Source organism: Branchiostoma belcheri, unplaced genomic scaffold (assembly GCF_001625305.1).
Source record: "Branchiostoma belcheri isolate BF01 breed outbred unplaced genomic scaffold, Haploidv18h27 scaffold83, whole genome shotgun sequence".
NCBI lineage: Eukaryota > Metazoa > Chordata > Leptocardii > Amphioxiformes > Branchiostomatidae > Branchiostoma > Branchiostoma belcheri.
In genome coordinates, this window is record NW_017804498.1 from 1,099,323 (window position 1) to 1,117,037 (window position 17,715).

The 17,715-nt window shown below is 41.5% G+C and overlaps 2 protein-coding genes across 2 annotated transcripts in view; both read left to right on the forward strand.

Annotated features, from left to right (window-relative positions):
- Positions 1-11,727, forward strand: part of LOC109486750 (golgin subfamily A member 4-like) — a 37,442-nt gene extending 25,715 nt beyond the window's left edge. Inside the window, exons 28-48 of the mRNA XM_019790636.1 lie at positions 613-684; positions 1,541-1,747; positions 2,293-2,680; positions 2,968-3,143; positions 3,493-3,717; positions 3,934-3,996; positions 4,300-4,362; positions 4,737-4,799; positions 5,728-5,790; positions 6,519-6,563; positions 6,700-6,783; positions 7,322-7,453; positions 7,742-7,897; positions 8,056-8,229; positions 8,560-8,715; positions 9,226-9,276; positions 9,426-9,662; positions 10,429-10,650; positions 10,848-10,929; positions 11,180-11,340; positions 11,629-11,727. Of these exons, the coding sequence (XP_019646195.1) occupies positions 613-684; positions 1,541-1,747; positions 2,293-2,680; positions 2,968-3,143; positions 3,493-3,717; positions 3,934-3,996; positions 4,300-4,362; positions 4,737-4,799; positions 5,728-5,790; positions 6,519-6,563; positions 6,700-6,783; positions 7,322-7,453; positions 7,742-7,897; positions 8,056-8,229; positions 8,560-8,715; positions 9,226-9,276; positions 9,426-9,662; positions 10,429-10,650; positions 10,848-10,929; positions 11,180-11,340; positions 11,629-11,727 (2,919 nt within the window). The remainder of the gene's footprint in view (positions 1-612; positions 685-1,540; positions 1,748-2,292; positions 2,681-2,967; positions 3,144-3,492; positions 3,718-3,933; positions 3,997-4,299; positions 4,363-4,736; positions 4,800-5,727; positions 5,791-6,518; positions 6,564-6,699; positions 6,784-7,321; positions 7,454-7,741; positions 7,898-8,055; positions 8,230-8,559; positions 8,716-9,225; positions 9,277-9,425; positions 9,663-10,428; positions 10,651-10,847; positions 10,930-11,179; positions 11,341-11,628) is intronic.
- LOC109486780 (RIMS-binding protein 3A-like) lies at positions 11,633-15,415 on the forward strand. Its single transcript, XM_019790670.1, has 8 exons — positions 11,633-12,008; positions 12,148-12,278; positions 12,482-12,535; positions 12,694-12,855; positions 12,995-13,042; positions 13,307-13,537; positions 13,756-13,857; positions 14,236-15,415. The coding sequence occupies exons 1-8, from the start codon at positions 11,813-11,815 to the stop codon at positions 14,245-14,247; spliced, it is 936 nt and encodes a 311-aa protein (XP_019646229.1). The 5' UTR covers positions 11,633-11,812; the 3' UTR covers positions 14,248-15,415.
- Positions 15,416-17,715: the final 2,300 nt, after the last annotated feature.

A 17,715-nucleotide genomic window follows, 5' to 3' on the forward strand; every position in this document is an offset into this window, starting at 1 on the left:
CTTTAAGTTTAACCTTCCCATGCTAACTGCAACTGTAATCTTTTGGTGCAGCAGGGTTAAGGTTAATAACACTTGTAAAGACCGAGAAGAGTCAGCTGATGTGATGAAAAGCTTGCTCAGTAGAGGAATGTAGATATGGCAGTGCATGGCTTTGAAAACTGAATGAAATGCTTTTATCATTCAGGAACTAACACAAGTTTGTCTTTTGTCCACTTTCTTTCTACATACTAGTACATTGTAGCCTGCATGGTAGTGTCAACACAGACTGCATGTGTTTTTGTTTATCTCTATTTTGGGAAAACCTAATTAGTAGGTTTTTTGTGTTATATATTACGCAGTAATAGATGTTAAGCAACAAAATTTTTAAATCAGTGACTTTGATGATATTTTTATAGTAAAGAATGTCCAGAAATTTAGCTACAACAGAAAATCATCAACTGTGCTGATTTGGCTGTTGCATCAAAACTGATCTCTGGAATATTCTGGCATTGTGAAAAAGGTGTATCAACATTTACCCGCTATTATACAAGTTTGTCATGTATCCTACAAATATCTCCTGCCATTGACTATAAGTTATGCCACTGACTAATGGTCACTATGATCATTCCACAGAATTATGAGGCCCTCCAGCAGGAACATGAGGAACTGCAGGCTCAAGTGCATCAGCTGAAGGCCAAGTTGAGGGTGAGTTTTTGACAAAGTATAATTTTCCTCAGATTCTAAAAAGTGAGCATTCCATTAATTGCAAAAAGTAAACTTCAGAAAGATAAAGACAAATTCCATTCATTTGCACATACCTACTATACAATAAAAGATTTGTGATGAATTTGACAAGTCTTTCCCATGGGACATATCCTTTAAATATAAATTAATCCAGTTAAATCTTTGATTCCCAGGAGAGCAATATTAATAGACTAATGATAACACCCTGTGTTGTATCAAGGGTCCTGTTACCTAGGGAACCCCAGCATGTTGGCAGATTGATTAGGGTTGTTCCTGTCAAGGAGAATTAGGAACAACAACATACGAGAAGTGGTGTTTTATGGGTATTGCCCTTACTGCTGCCAATTTAGCCCACTAGAAATTAACCTGAAACCCATGCCTGAGTCAAAACAGCTGGTGTATTTGTAAGGACCTCCAACCTCAGTCTTAGTTCCTTTTAGAGCAAGTGTTTAACCAACAAGGCTTGACATGCAAATGAGATACTTGAGCCTCCTTGAAATCCTTGTGTTTTGATATGCAAATGAGGACGTCAGTGTGGGGACATTGAAGCTGATAATAACAGGCTGTAGGCAGGTGCATAGAATACGGGTATATCCTGTTCTTCTACTGGGATTTGTGCCAACAAAAGTCTGATTTTTCTGATGTTTGACTCGGATTGTGATCTACTGTGGGGAAAACTTATCCAACACTTAAGGTACTGTACTTGGTTTAGTCCTAGTGATCGGTGTTCAAAATTGACATCAACACTTTAGGGAAACACACTGACATAGTGTTAGACAGGAGCCCTGACAGATTGGTATTTCATGTGTCTATCCAGGACGCCACGTTAGCCGGACCTGTCAAAGATGTTCGTAACAAGCGCACACAGACGGATCTGTCCTGGATGGACGGTGCTGTAGACCAGTATGGACGAGCGGTGGTGGTGGAACCAGAGATCCCCCGCCCTGCGTCCAGCGCGGCGCGGCCCCCCCACACCGCCGGCAGGATGAGCCCGGAGCAGCTGGACCAGGAAGTACAGAACTTGGTAAACGCTCTCCCGGCGGGCGAAGCCTTCATGAGGGCCGTCCCAGACGGGCTTGTGCATTGTGAACTGGTGATGGTGGAGGAGGATGAAATATCCCCGTCCTCGGTGCAGGATCCCATGAAGGTAGTTGTGCTGGTCCTCAGCATGATGATCCTGATTGATCCTGATCCCCGTGTTGTCTGTGTGTGGGCTGACAATGTTTGCTGATCAGAGATGGATTTCATATTTCATATTAATTACCACTAAATATTTATTTTGATTCACTAAAAATCTAATGACCATAATTACTCACTCACTCACTAATTAACTAACTTAGTCAAACATTCAGTCCCCATTGAACCTTCAGGCTCATGAGGTAACAGGTGGCACCATCTGGCACCTTCACACATCATTGAAGGTACATTACTGAAGAACATTAGGTTCTCTCAGTCACCGTTAGTCACAATCTATTTGTGCATGTTGGGTTAGCTGAATCAAGTATCTGTCACTGCACCTGAAAAATTAACTGTATTCCATGGTAACTCTGAGTATGTTTCTCCCTGTAGAATGTGGACATTGGGAATCTTCTGGAACAAAAGCTACGACAGAAGCCTGTATCCCGCGGCGTCCCTCCCCTCCCTACCTCCACTCCGCCACACTTACGACCACGCTCAGGCTCCCAGCTATCCCATCATACCATGGGTGACGTGTCAGACATGGACAGTGAGGCTGAAGCTCCGCCCCTTCCCAGCTCTGCCCCGCCTCCCGTCCGCCCGCGGGCGCAGACCACTGAGTCAGAAGGGTCAGAGGTCGGGGCGGTACCTGCCATACGGACCTCCCCTCCCACCCCCCCTCCCCAGGACTTCCCTCAGCGGGGTTCTGTGGGTGCCAAGGTCGCGACCTTCACTTCCCCACAGGACGACGCTGGCTCTGATACAGACCAGGATGGGGAAGGTGAGACAGTCTTGTAGAGTTAGTTTGATAGTAGTGCTGAAGTAGTGTTGATAGTGCTGCAGAAGGTCTGCTGCATTGAGTGGCAGTACTTCTTTTTTTACATACATACATTAATGCATCAAACAAAATTAATACTGCCACTTGTACAACATGAAAAACAAACAATCAGTACAAGCACACTTAAATAATTGTATACATAGATCTAAGCAGAAGTCCAGATTTCCCACCCAAACATTTCTGAAGAAATATGAGGCTGGAAGTTTACATTTGTGTTTCTGTTTGGTCAGACCTCCCAGAGGAAGGAGCTGTAGCAGCTCGTGTAGCAGCGTTTGAGGCCCAGAGTCCGCTGAAGTCCCCGGGAGACAGGAGCCTGCCGGACAGTGGGCTGGGCAGGACACTACTGGGGACAGACAGCAGTCTGGACACTACAGCTAGTCCTCCTACTGGACTGTTTGACCCTCAGGTAGGTCATCTACTTTTACATTACGAGTTCTTGTATTCTAATGTGTAGGTCTGGAATTCCCTTCACTCCTGAATTTATGGATACTAATACAATCATATGCATGTATATAGTTGTTACTGTAAATCTTCAAATGTTTGTGGTGGTTTCTTTACGCTACCTTTCCACTGCAAAAATACATTGTATGACACTGCAAATACCACTAGACATTTCCAATGTGACAGTAATGAATGACTGTGCTCCACAATTGTTTCACCCATGAACACCACAAAGACTTATGTTTCCCTCTTCTGCATAATTAAGTCCCTGTGAAACGAAATGAATTTACAGTCATAATCTCATATCTGTCCAGGACCAAATCAACAAGTGGGTTGAAAATCGCCGTCAGCGTAAGGGTCTGTCCCGCGGCTTCACTGTTCCAGTCGGAACCAGACGCAGGCGGTTCTATGACAGGAGCGAGGAGAACAGCTTGGCAGACGATCCTCCCCTGCAGAGTCAACCTGACCAGGACAGCGCTGAGGAGCAACATGTGAAGGAGTTAAAGGAAACTATTGAACAGCTGCAGAAGGACAACCAGGTTTGGGGTGTTTCTTTTTAAACACCAATTATGTAGTCAAGAAAAGGACCATTGTCAAATAAAAACAAAACAAATGGAACTGAAAAACAGTTATTATTTTGTATGCAATAACATGTCATATTCAATCTGACGGTAGTTGGACTAGTTGGAAGCTGAATATGAAGAACAGTTTTTTTTACCTTTTTACCTTTAACACTTTTTCTTACTTTCGTCAAGGTGAAAGATGAAGCTCTGAAGGATCTTCAGAAGGCATTAGAAGATTTACAAGGAGAAGTGAAGGTAAGAATGCATAGGAAAATAAGTATGATATGCAACAAAAATTATTAAAAGAGGACCACACCACAGTATATATCTCCTGACAGTTGTGTATCGATAACCTCAGGGCTAGTAAGGCATTTTGCTATCAAGTACATGTATTATCAATCATGACTTTGGTGTCATTGCTGGGATCAATGTGTTCATTTGAACAGGCAACCCTGTGAAAAAGATTGAGTGTTGATACCTTTACTTTTACAACTTTGCTTTTAGTAGCATCTTTTCAAACTTGTAGTTGGGTTTCACAATGCATGTATTTGTTTGCAGGACAAAGAAGGAAAGTTGCAGGATGTCAGTAAGGCAGAGAGACAGCTACAGGAGGATATCAAGGTGGGTGCAAATGGCTTCCTGTATCAGCAAGTAGACCTCAACTTTGTATACTTCTGTACACTCATCTATGTATCAATGATAACTAATACCACATATACATATTATGTACTAGATTATTGAATTGATTTCCACATTGATCTATGGCTAGCCTATTCCTTAAGTTTGGGAGGACAGTCAGGGCTTTTTCCCCCAAAAATAAAGGGATGAAGGGATGACAGTGATGATCAAAAAAATTCTGAAAGAAAAAGCCTCAGCTAATGACTTCAAAACATGTGTCCAAAATGGTTCTGACTGTCCTCTTGTTAAATGTGTAAAGGGAATAATCTTGAATGAAACCAATCTTCATTATATATCTGTGATGATTTGCTAATCAGAAACATGCACGAGACCTGGCACACGGGAGGGAGGAGATCCAGTACCTGGAACAGACCCTGAGAGTGAGTCCTGAGCCAGTGTCACCATCATTACTGCACACTAACTGCATGCCTGCAATTATCACAATTCTACTCATTCTTTCTCCACAGTGTACTGTAAATTATGAAACTTTTGTAAGGTTTTTCATTTTGCGGTTAGGAGAGAAAGGGAGGTTTTCACAGTGTTTTGATCAAGTTACAACAATTCTGTAGTACATGTCTGTGGTGGAGATATCAGCTTGTCAATGGGAAAATAACACCACCGCAAAGGTTTCAGGATTTACAGTAAAAGTTATTATATATCACCATGAAAGATTGACTAAACTTGATTTTACAAAGATGCACTACTGTGTAAAGACATTGAGAACTGTATGTCGAAATGACCTGTACTGTGTACTAACTGCATGTGGCTTATGTAACTTGCATGCCTACATTTCCCTTCATGGACAAGGTCCAGCCTTCCAAGGTGAGAGCATAGGCCAAAGGTTGCCCCACCCCTTCTCTTACATTTGTACACGTATCTCTGCAGTACTATCAAACATTGCTGACATTGTTTATACAATGTATAACTGTTCATTAACCTGCATTGTACACCTTCACCCACAGAAACTGGATATCATCCAGAGCATTTTGACAGTTTCACCATCTATTTACATTAGTCTATAACTAATGTTCACTTGGTCATTGCACTTTCTATGTTTCAGTGTCCACTGAACTTACCCCAAGCTTAACATTACAGATATGTCTTATCCTGGTGTATTTCCATGTAAAAGATCATTCACTGTTACTGACACTATGTCATCTAGTACCCCATGTCCTGGTGATATCTTGTCACTCTTTCATTAATGCTTCTTTTCTACACAAGGTGTAAATTCTGTCCAGATAGTGGTAGAATGGACATTTACATCAAAGAAACTTACATTTGTATTTTGGAAAAACGTTGTGTTTTCAGGACAAGGAAGAAGACCTACGGAAGCTGCGTGAGGATCAGAGACAGCTGGAGAGAGATCTCAGGGTGAGTCAAAATCTTTGAAAATGCAGCCACTACATGTTGATCCATGTAAACTATACAAGAATAACTATATTAGGAGGTGGACAACAACTTTATTGGTTACATTTTGATGAGCACCAAAGTTGTGCTGTTGCTGTCCTTGGTGCTGAACATGATATCGTTCCCCATCGTAGTTGTGCTTGAGACTTATATCAAACACCTGTGATCTACCTTCATCTTAGTAATACATGTCTGAGATACCCAACAGTTACAGTCACATTTTGATGAGCATCTAACCTACTGTGTAGCTGTCCTTGGTGCTGAACATGATATCGTTCCCCATTGCACTTGTGCTTGAAGCTTATATTAAACGCCTATAATCTATCTTCATCCTACTAATACATGTCAGAGTTATCCAACAGTTATAGTCACATTTTGATGAGCATCTAACCTATTATGATGCTGTCCTTGGTGCTGAACATGATATCGTTCCCCATTGTACTTGTGCTTGGAGCTTATATCAAGCACCTACCAATCTGTATCCTACTGATACATGTCAGGGTTGCCTAACAATCACAGTCATATCTTAATAAGCATCTAACTTATGATGTATGTGTCCTTGGTGCTGAACATAACATCAATTTCCATTGTACTTGTGCTTGAAGCTTCAACACCTATCATACTAATACCTGATTATCCTGAATGGAAGTGTGTTAACAGATTTTTAAAGTATTTTCTGCACTTATTTTCAGGCCAAGGAAGATGCCATGGCAAGTTCTGCACAAATGAGAGAAAAGGTAAGAAAGGCCTGGACATTTTCACACATTTCTCATAACCATTGGATGTTGTTTCTCTAGATGTTCACTTTGATACAGATTACAATGATAGTTGACAAATTGTAACCTTAAGTTTGGGTCTTTTTTGGATGCCCAGGTACTTGGTCAGGAAAAGGAACTCCATGAGAAGGATGACTACTTGAGGAATTTGGAGAAACAGTGTCGGGAACTGAAACAAGAGGTGAGGAAGATCATTTATCTGAGTTTAGAAATCTACTACACAACATGACAGTGGAACAGTTCTTTGGGTAAATGCAAAAAATTTTAGTAAAAACAGTGACTCTTTGTAGTCAACATTTAAGCATCCAATGCAATTTCACAACAGTTAAACTGGATTTTCAAAGTGAATTTTCTGGTCAGTCTTTTAATGTAGTAAGTTGAATAAATTCTATCCCATAGCATACTGATATCTGTGAAGCAAAATGTGATGTCGCTGACAGAAAACAGTTGCATGTTTGTATCCTAGGCTATTCATGGGCAGTACCCAAAAGATACTTTATGTAACTTGTTTATGGGCTATTTGAAAAGCTGTAAGTATCAAATGATGACGAATCTTTGTTGCCCTTAAATTGCATTTGATGCCTTCATTTAAGAGTTGTGAAGCAGCACAACATGTTCTCTGTTTCTTAGTGTTTTGCATATACATTTTTTGTGAACAGAAAAATCATTATTACTATCCCTAGGCTAGATGACAAGTTATTGAACTCTGTTCTGTTCAGGTGGAACGATTGAAACGTGAGCTGGAGAAGAAAGAACGTGACAGCGATGTGACCTACTACAAGGCCCAGGCACAAATGAAGGAAGGAGAGATCAGACAAAAGGATGAGGAGATCCACAGGCTGAGAACAGAGGTATGAGATGATCTTAACTGAATGCAAGACTGCAAAATCAGTTTCTTTGTACTCCATTCCCCAAAGATGTAAGCCCCTGTTACAAAGCTGTAGGAAAAAAAGGCATCTAAAAATGCTCTAGGATAGATAGAAAGCAATTCTCTTATTGGTCATAACAAAGGACAGGACTGCTATATGAATGGATGCAGCATATTTACGTTCAATGCACTTTGCACTTTCCGGTCTCAATGTTGCTAATCAGCTTCATGTGCAAACCTCTGTAACATCATTCTGTTGATGTTCTTACAGAACAGGAAGCTGGAGGGTGAAGCCCAGCAGGCAGACAGACAGTGTCGGAAGCTGCAGAAGGAGAAGGACGGCCTGCAGGCACAGGTGGCGCGGCTGCAGCAGCTGGAACAGAGGTGTGCCGAGCTGCAGAAACTACAGGACACGCTCAAGAAGGAGGTATCATATTCTTCCTTGTCACATTTACATGTGTTGCTGTATCTGCCTTTTTCATGCTTTTACAGTGCCATTGGGTTTACTTTTGTTTGACAATTCAGGACTTATTCTCAAAATAGTAGTTTTGTTAATTTTTATGATTATTGTTCTTTATCATTTAGAATGACCAGCTGCTGAGGAAGGCAGAGAAGCTGCAGAAGGCGGAGCAGGAGATCAGCCTGCTGCGGGAAACCGTGGCCACGCTGCGAGCACACCTGCGGGACATCGAGGCAGTCGACAAGGAGAAGGAAGATCTCAGGGCCAGGCTGGATGCCATCTCTGACCTCAAACAGAGGGTAGGTTTTTCTTAACTATCATTTTTTGAAGTATAGGGAAGATTTGGGTGGCTGAGCTGTGGATTTGTTTATAAATGTTTGTGTGGACAGAGTAGTTTGACAGCAGATTGACAGGCAGAATGACAGAGGGTCAAAGGCCTCAGAATGTGGCCAGGAGCCAGCATAAATTTGTGGTCGACATGGGGGGAATTCAGGAAGCCAAGGATTGCATACTTCCCAGAAGTCTGAAATCTCTGCTGTCCAGGTCAAATTCAAATGTACAGGATAAAATTCACTAACCTGTATATAATTGTCACGTGTTTTGATTATTTGCTACCCTCCCCCCACTAGATGGACGGTATCCCCACCAGTGACTATGACACAGACCATCCCAGTAGAGGCTCCCCTTACATGATGACCCGCACCCTCCCTGCTGACCTGAACATGAAGGATCTGTCCAGCAGAACTCCTACTGCTCCTACAGACACCACAGCTGACATGGATGAGGTAATGGTTGCTCATGTCAGGCTGACACCATGTGTGGGTCATTTATATTGTATATACATGAGACAATAAAATATTATTATAATGTTCTTGTATGATACTGATGAAATACCCCTCCCTTCCCCTCATGCTGCCATGCAGCTGGGATGTAAGTGTGTCTGCCATCTGGAGTCAAATATTCATCAGGTACTCCCAGCCTTTTGCCACATTCAGCACCAGATTTGTTTTTACCTGTTGTACCTTTATGTTGTTTTAGTTTAAATTTTTCACCATCTCAACATTGATTTTGCAGTGTAGTTGTATCCAGTTGTTTTAACCACAGGTCAAGTAAAGAAGAGGAATACATGACACATTGTACTACTCTGAGCCTTTTTTCCTCAAGCAGTATTTTCTATTTTCCCCTTCATCCTCCTGTCATCTTCTTGACCTCATGTTAGCCAAGTGTCAACAACCTGATAAGACATCTACTTGTGTCCTTAACCCCACATAATCTCATGCTACATGTCCTTACAGGTCTCCAGTATTATTGACCTTGAGGTCAGGACAGCCTTGGCTCCTTTACAGGTATCAGAAAGTGTCAAGAAAACTTTTTTAGATGGTGTCGGGTTGTGAAGGTGTGCAATTCATTTTCTGTAGAAATTCTGTTTGTGGTGGCTGTTAAAGACAATCAGACATCAGACCAATGTTGACTAAAACGAGTGGACGTTCCTCAGGCCAAGGTGTCTCGCATGCGTGTGAAGTGTCGTGAGAGAGACAGGATGATCATGACCCTGCTGGATGAGCTCCAGCGCTCCGTGGACCCTGATGTAACAATAGTCCATACAGCTGAGGACCTGGCATCAGAGATGTTAGAGGAGTATGATGACCCCATCAGCCCCATCTCTGGGAGCATGGGGAATCTCTGTTGCTATGCAGCATTCGGGTCATCCTCAGAACGAAGCTCTGGCCAGGTGTGTTGGGTCAACATGAAACAGTGTACATTGTCTTTGTTGGTGCAGGGATAAAGACTTTCAACTCTCCTCACCTTTTGGTAGCTATATGATAGCTTAGGAGAACTGCTTGGTGTAGGGGAGCTAAGGAACACTCCTTTTTAGCAGTGTTTTGTCCTTCAGTATGGTTTAGCTTGAGTCTGTTTTTTCTGAGGTGGAAATGGTGACATGGTTGCTTTCCTTGCTGCAGGTGTTGGGATCTGCTTTGTTGTTTCAAGCATGTACAAAACTGGTGTGTTATGCCTAAAGGCAGCTTCCCAGCTATGCAAAACAAACAAGTACATACATATTTTATATATATATGCACATCCTGTTATTGTTGTTGGTGCTGGTGGTCTGTGGTGAAGGGTTCACACCTTCTGTTCCACATTACTTAGCTTAGCTGGTCAAGATGGGTTTCCTTCACAGGCTAATATATAATTGTGCTATGATTAGTTACAAGTACAGCTGGAGGGAGAGTTATCCAGGTGTTACCCAGTAACATCATTGTTTTGTTCCAGTTTGTCTTGACATTAGAGGGAAGAGATGGAATAACTTAAGTGGCTCATGTCTTACCTACATGTAACTTACTTCAAATTTGTCTTTGCCGACTTCCCTTTTTCTGTCGTATCATCACAGAACATGAGGCTGTCTCGTAGCCCCTTTCATTTTCCATAACACAGAATCTCTCCAGGGTTGCCCTAATGTCTTGCTAAAACTCATTCAGTATGTTGTTGTCTGTCACCAGGCTGACAGTGGTCGAGCTTCAGACATCAGTAGAAGACAGATGGTTCGACACAGTACCCCCACCACTGGGGCATCTACCTCCCCTGCCCCCAGTGCTGGCACCAGGTCATCCCCCCTGTTGGATGACATTGACGTTCTCCCCACACGGCTGGATAATGGACATGCCATCAAAGATGACCTGGACCTGGTGCCTGTACGAAGGAGAAGGAAACAGAGGCCAAAGGTACACTGGATTTTTTGTTTCTTGCATGTACTTTTGTCAAGTTTCAGGTCAACAATGCATACCTGTAATAATGCATGTGGTTAAGGATGTACAGTGTGGTGATGATGATGAGGATCTGTTGAGGACTGGAGAGATAAAGTTGCTTGCTTGCTTAATTAACAATTAATTAACTGAATCTTGACTGTTTATTTCCACAGTTGACAGCAGGCCAGTCCAGCCCTGAGCAAATGTTAGAGCTGCACCAGACCCTCCAGGACACACACACCAATAACTATGATGGTGAGTCAAACAACAGTCTATTCAGTTTGATTATTTTGCAACCCATTTACAAGATTTGAAGGAAATTTGACCTGACAGAATTGTAGATGCAGTTGAAGGCATGGATAGAAAAAATTGTGTCAGAGGGGAGGGATTTGAGATGACAAAGACAACACTATTAAAAAAGATACAATGTACACAGAGTTTGATTATGACTCCATACCCCTCTATACTTGTGAAGTTGACTGACAGGAAGTTGTGTTTTCTGCAGTGCCGTTCCTGCCCCTCCCTCTCCCTAAGCTGGATTCTCCTGAGAGCAGGACCAGGAGGCCTCGGACTTCTCCCAGCTCAGACGGTGACAGGAACAAACATGGCAGGGAGAAGACCCCAAACCGTAGTGGGACACGGTCTCACACCTCATCAAGGCAAGGAGTTTGTATATTATAATTTCCTTACTTTGTAAAGGTCATTGCGAGGATGGGTGTATTGTGTATGTCATTGATATGTCAACCCATTTATCATTTATGAAATCAAGCATTATATTAATAGAAAGAAGACATTAAAACCGTCTTACTTGACAGTCGATACTTCATTGTGTTTTTTGTGATAATAAGAATTGTCCACAGCAAGTGTTGAAAAGTCATTACCAGGAGATTGTACAATTAGCATGGTAAGGCTTCAAGACAATATTGCTATTAATTGGTATCTGTGCTTTTACAGATCTCGTCAAAGTCCAAAGCAATCTGGGACCAATTCTACATCACCAGATGCATTATCCAGGTCACATGGACCGAACTGGTACCCACCCCCACTGAATGAAAGTAGCTCCCAGCTAGCTTTGACCAATGGGGTTGCAGAACCTGTACTTACCAATGGACATGCAGTACCAAGTCTTGCCAATGGAATGCCATCATCTCTGTTGACCAATGGACATGGAGTACCTCTGACCAATGGGGTTCCAGCTTCCTTGCTGTCCAATGGCCTTGGAGGAGAAAGAGGCCGACATGGCAGTGGTGCTAGTGGCAGCTGGCTGACTGTCTCCAGCACTGCTGATGCTTTGTCAACTGTCTCCCAGACAACAGCATCACCACGCCAACAAGGTGGGTTTGAGGATCACAGCCTTGCACTTTTCTTGTAGATATCAGCATAATGTAGACAAAAGTACATGTCGGTGAAACATGTCAGAATTTTTGGCCAATGAAAGATGTGATCTAATCACACACCTGTGTTTTTCTCCAGGTCCCCCTCAGCCTCCATCAGACCTGCGGATCCTCCGAGCTGTGGGCAAGTCTTCTGTCCTGGTGGGCTGGACACTACCTCCAATTGATGACATGGGAAACAGCAATGGGGTCCAAGTGTCGGGTTACAAGGTAGGTAAAGGGCATACATGTACATGGAAGTGGTCAAAGGTACATCATTACATCAGTTTGTAGGACATCACAGCAAGCTTGTAGACAGCCAGCCAGTGCCACATTTAGTTGACTTCATTCTTCATAACAAACTTTATCTCCAAGACATAGTGGCTCTCATTTTTGATACTTCAATATTTAAAATGATTATCTTTTTCCGTCAGATCAAGGTAGATGGAGAAGAGACTCAAGTGGTTCCCAGTTCTCATGTCAGTAAGGTAAGACACAATAATGCTTACTTCTGGCTTTTCATTTTTTTTTTCATTACTTACTTCCGTTGATTTTCTTTTATCAAGTTACATGTATACCAGTAAAGTTCAACACCTTGTACATGTACATCATAACCTCCATGACTGTTTTGCCCCCCCCCCCCCAGGCCCTAGTGGAGGGGTTGGACCTGACAGTGCCATTCATCCTGAGTGTACAGACCATGTCCACAGACAGACAGCTGTCTGACAGGGTGGAGGTAGAGTTCACTGACCTGCAGGAACCCCCGTCTGTACTGACATCATCACGGCCCAGCTCTGCTCTATCTGAGGTCAGGAATATTATAATAAAGCATTCTCATAATGGTACAGTTATGTTGTTTTCTGTTGTCTGGATGCCTTTCCAATTCCCAAACAAGAGCATTTAAATTAAGAGCATTGTTAATTTTTGTTTCTATCTATCTAATGCAGGATACATCAGTGTACTCAGACCCTGTGATAGAAGAACCACCTCGCCTGGTGAGTTGTGTTTCTTTTGTTCAGTTTGTGTTTCATACATGCATTTAGACACATTTATGAAAAATATATACAGCATGTGAAATTACTGTCTGTATTGTCACCAAGAATTACTGTATATGTGGGCTCTTACATCTGATCACCTAAATGATGGAGAATGTCACTACTAGGTTAAAGAACATTATTCTGACTTGTGTTAGATTTTACATATACATGTAGCAATGCTAAGCGTCAGATCGGTAACCTCTCCTCTGTGCCTGTTCCCAGTACATGGCTGTGTACAACTACAGTCCCAGCAGGAACTCTCCCAACCACTACCCTGAGGACGAGCTGGGGCTGAGAGAAGGGGACGTGGTGACGGTGTTCGGCCCGCTGAGAGAGGACGGCTTCTACGAAGGAAAGGTAGACGGCAGGAGAGGTCTGGTCCCAGCCAGTTTCCTGGAGGAGATCTCTACGTCTCAAGACAGACCTCAAGATCCTGTAGACACACACAGAAAGGTAGGACTTGGGATGAACCCAAGGAAGACAAAATATTTAGAAATTTCAAGATTTTTTCAGGTTAATGATAATGCATCTTTTATTGATTTCATGATAGGTAGGTTACCCTGATCTCAAGAGTCAAACACATTTAAGCATGGAACATGTACATGGTAACCGCTTGTTAAAAACTTTTGGAATGTGTTTGCAAAACTTGTCCCTTTGTTTACATCATGTAGCACCAGAGACGATCACCCAGTAAAAGACATACGTCCAAACAGAAGGAGGGTCATCGGGGGTCACGACGTCAGGGTACCACAACACACAAAGACAGGAGACAGGTGGGTGCCATAGGGTTTATTATCTGTTGTGAGGACCACTTAAACATCCATAGATGACTTTTCCTTCTGCCAATTTTCACTCCTGGGTGTCTGTACACCAATGACAAACATTGAAATTACAACTATTTTTCTAAAAATTGCACATTAAAATACTACACCTGTCTAGTAGCACTAGACCTGGGCTTGCTGTTGCCAACCACACTATACTAATGATTAAGTTCTGTTGGGACAACATTACATTTACAAAAATGAATGCCTTTGGACAAATAGCCTTGTCCAGGCCTAATACTGTGTGACATGGTGTCTAGTGCTATTTAAACTTTTTTTTAGTTTTTAGTCTTCCAACTGATGTCTAAAACATTTTTATGTCCTTTTCAGAGAATTGTATGATACTTGATGTAGAGGAGAAATACAAGTCTTCCAAAGGACCAAATTACACAGTGGCACAAGGAGACAGACATTCTGGTGTACATGTGTATTACATTGTATAAGTATTGCTGCAGTAATATTATGATAAATGTATGAATATTTTACATTTCTATAAAGGGAACAATGCACAGTATGTTTGTTTTTTGTATTTGTAATTGATCAGATAATTCTAATTTTTACTACAAGGTCCATGTTTACATTGTATGACAAGTATATTCAACTTTGCAGCCAGCATGCTTTATAATAAATACATGTACATGTAACTTGATTGCATGGTCAACTAATTCTCAAACTACCTGTTATAAACATATTAAGGATATGTAATTATTGTAATCATCAGTTAAGCATGTGGCATGAGGAACATTGTACATTTTAACTCTGAATTACCTCAGAAAATGACGTACTATGCTTTCAATATTAGATGCGTATAACATTTTTCAAGGGATGGCCCAGACTTTCTCAAGTATTGTACATTGTATATATTAATTGTATCATACTTAAATAACTATTCTCTTTGGCTATTCTAATAGATACAAAAGGGTGCACAAGAAGAAGGACCACAGTGGAATACAACAGTTAACTCTTAGATTTCCATTTTGCCAAGTATTATTGCCATCACTTGCACATGTAGTGGGTGCACCACCTTTGTAAAGTCTTAGTTGTAAGTCAGAACACTGTAAGTAGTGCACAGTTATGAGAGAGAGTAGTTTTGTATGTAACCTGTACAGTTCTCAGGGCTGTAGAGCTCTCACAAATTGAGTATTTTGTATGGATTTAAGGTAACCTTAAGGAATGAGTTTTGTATGTTGTATATGTGATCCGTCCAGGTTGTATAAATTTAACATGTATGGAATGACAATGACTTATGTCCAAGAGGAGCGATAGTCATTTTGATAGAATTTCTGTGCATGCAAAAATTAGAATTCTCTTTCATGTCTATTTATACTGTAGCAAAATTGTAATGATGTATATTTTGTAGAAGACAGATATAAATTAGCTAGACAAAAGGTTGGAATATGTTGGAATACTTTAGATATGATTTCTATTTTTTTCATTCAAATAAGTTATAATGAAATCATCGCTGGGGATGGTGCATCTAGTTATTTCAAAATAAAGCCATGGCAAAGAACTCGAGATGTTATGTTAAATTTATGTTGTTCCCTATTCTTTACCAGTAACTCACTGACATGTACAATGATGTTGTAGTTCTGAGGTGCTATGCTTCCACTATATCAGTACCAAATTATTGTGTGCTCAGTGGTAATTTACTTGTTTCAGGATCCTTGATGCATTACATTTACATGCCCTTAGCCATTTCAACTATCAACAAGCAAATGCTCAAGCTGTTCACTATACATAGAAGCTTTTTCAACATCACCAAGCTTCTCCCAGATATTTCGCAAACTGATAAGTAATCTGGCAATGTCTGGATGTGCAGTGCTATCACCATACAATCTTCTAGCCATCTGGAGTGACTGTTCATGATAGCTGACAGCCTTTCTATGATCACCAAGATTATCCCATTCTTCACCTAAGTTGTTAAGTGAGGTAGCAATACTAGGATGATCAGTGCTCTTATAGATACTCCTCTTCATTTGTAGGGACCGTTCATGGTAGCTGAGAGCCTCTCTGTGATTACCAAGGCTCGAGAAAGTACCACCTAGGTTGTTGAGGGACCCTGCAATATCTGGATGTGTAGTATCCCCATAGATCTGCTTCATCATTTGTAGTCCCTGTTCACCATACTTAACTGCCTTTACACCATCATTAAGGCTTGACCAGGCTATACCCAACCTGTCTAGTGTTGAAGCAATACTGGGGTGTGCTTTGCTCTTTCCATGGATATCATACAGCATCTGTATTGATTCTTCATAATATTTGATGGCCTTTTGAGAATCACCAAGCTCCTTCCATGCAATACCCAAGTCATCAAGTACCATAGCAATGTTAGGATGTGCAGTGTTTTTACCGTAGATGCTTCTTGCCATCTCTAAGGACTGCTCATGATAGCTAACAGCCTTTCTATAATCACCGAGTTTTCCCCAAGCATTTCCCAAGTCATTCAGTGACGTCATGATGTCTGGATGTGCAGTGCTCTTACCATAGATGTTGCAAGTCACTTGAAGTGATTGTTCATGATAGCTGACAGCCTTTCTGTGATCACCAGAGTTTGCGAATGCTTCACCTATGTTGTTGAGTATGTTGGCGATTTTAGACTGTACATGTACACTTTCCTCTTCACCATTGATATCCAACCACATCTGTAGTGCCTGGTCATAATGGTTGACAGCAATGGTATAATCACCAATGTTATTATAGGCAGTTCCCAAGTTATTTAGTAAATTGGCAATGGAAGGATGTGCGTTTGTCTCACCATAGATCATTTGACTCATCTGTAGTGACTGTGAATAAAAATTGATGGCCTTTCTGTGATCACCAAGTCTGTTCCATGTAGTACCCAAGATATTAAGTGACGTTGCAATTTCTGGATGTGCTGTATTCTTGCCATACACACTTTGCCTCATTTTTAGTGATTTTTTGTAATACCTAAGGGCCTGTTTATGATCACCAAGGTCACAACAGGCATTACCTAAGTTTGTAAGTGACATGGCAGTGCCAGGATGTGCAGTGCACTTGCCATAGATAATCTGCCACATCTGTAGTGCCTGTTCATGATAGCTGATGGCCTTTTTGGAATTACCAAGTTTACGCCAGGTATTACCCAAGCTGTTAAGTGATGCAGCAATATGGTGTGCTGTGTCTTTATCATCAATTTTTCGCATAATTTGCAATGACTGTTCATAACAGCTGATAGCTTTCTTGAGATCATGCTTCTCCTGATAGGCATTACCCAAGTTGTGTAGTACCAATGCAATTTGAGGATGCACAGCATTTCTTCCATAGATACGCCGCATCATTGTCAGCGACTCTTCCAAATATGCAATTGCTTGTTCATGGTCATGAAGGTCTTGGCAGACGATACCCAAATTAGCAAGTATTCCAGCAATAACAGGGTGTGCATTGCTTTTTTTCTTTCTTTTATTTTTACCACTGTGTAAAGATAGTGCATCTTGGAGTGCCTGTTCGTGGCATGTCCTTGATTTCTGGTAATCACAAAGGCTTCTGTATACCTCTGCCTGTAGCAAGGCAGAATTGTCAAATAGAATCTCTTCCGTTGGCTGACTGTGGTCAAGTTGTGACATAAAATCCTGTAATGGTCTTGCTGTGTTGTAGTATCTCATGAGCTGTTTTGTATTTGATAGGTAAAATACTTTTTCCAGCTTTGCTCCAATATCTTCATCTGCGGACATAGATGATAAAGCCGACATACTTCCCACTTGACCATGATTGTTCATATATGTCTGCAACCGTAATTCTGCTGAAATGCTAACCAGCACCATCAAGTGATGTGCATTTTCACCATTGATG

Bases quoted from the DNA above. Each gene is read 5' to 3' on its own strand.
- LOC109486780 (XM_019790670.1), top strand. From the start codon at position 11,813: ATGCCATCATCTCTGTTGACCAATGGACATGGAGTACCTCTGACCAAT. The intron at 12,009-12,147 runs GTGGGTTTGAGG...GTTTTTCTCCAG, and splicing joins AGCATCACCACGCCAACAAG to GTCCCCCTCAGCCTCCATCA. The intron at 13,043-13,306 runs GTGAGTTGTGTT...GCCTGTTCCCAG, and splicing joins TAGAAGAACCACCTCGCCTG to TACATGGCTGTGTACAACTA.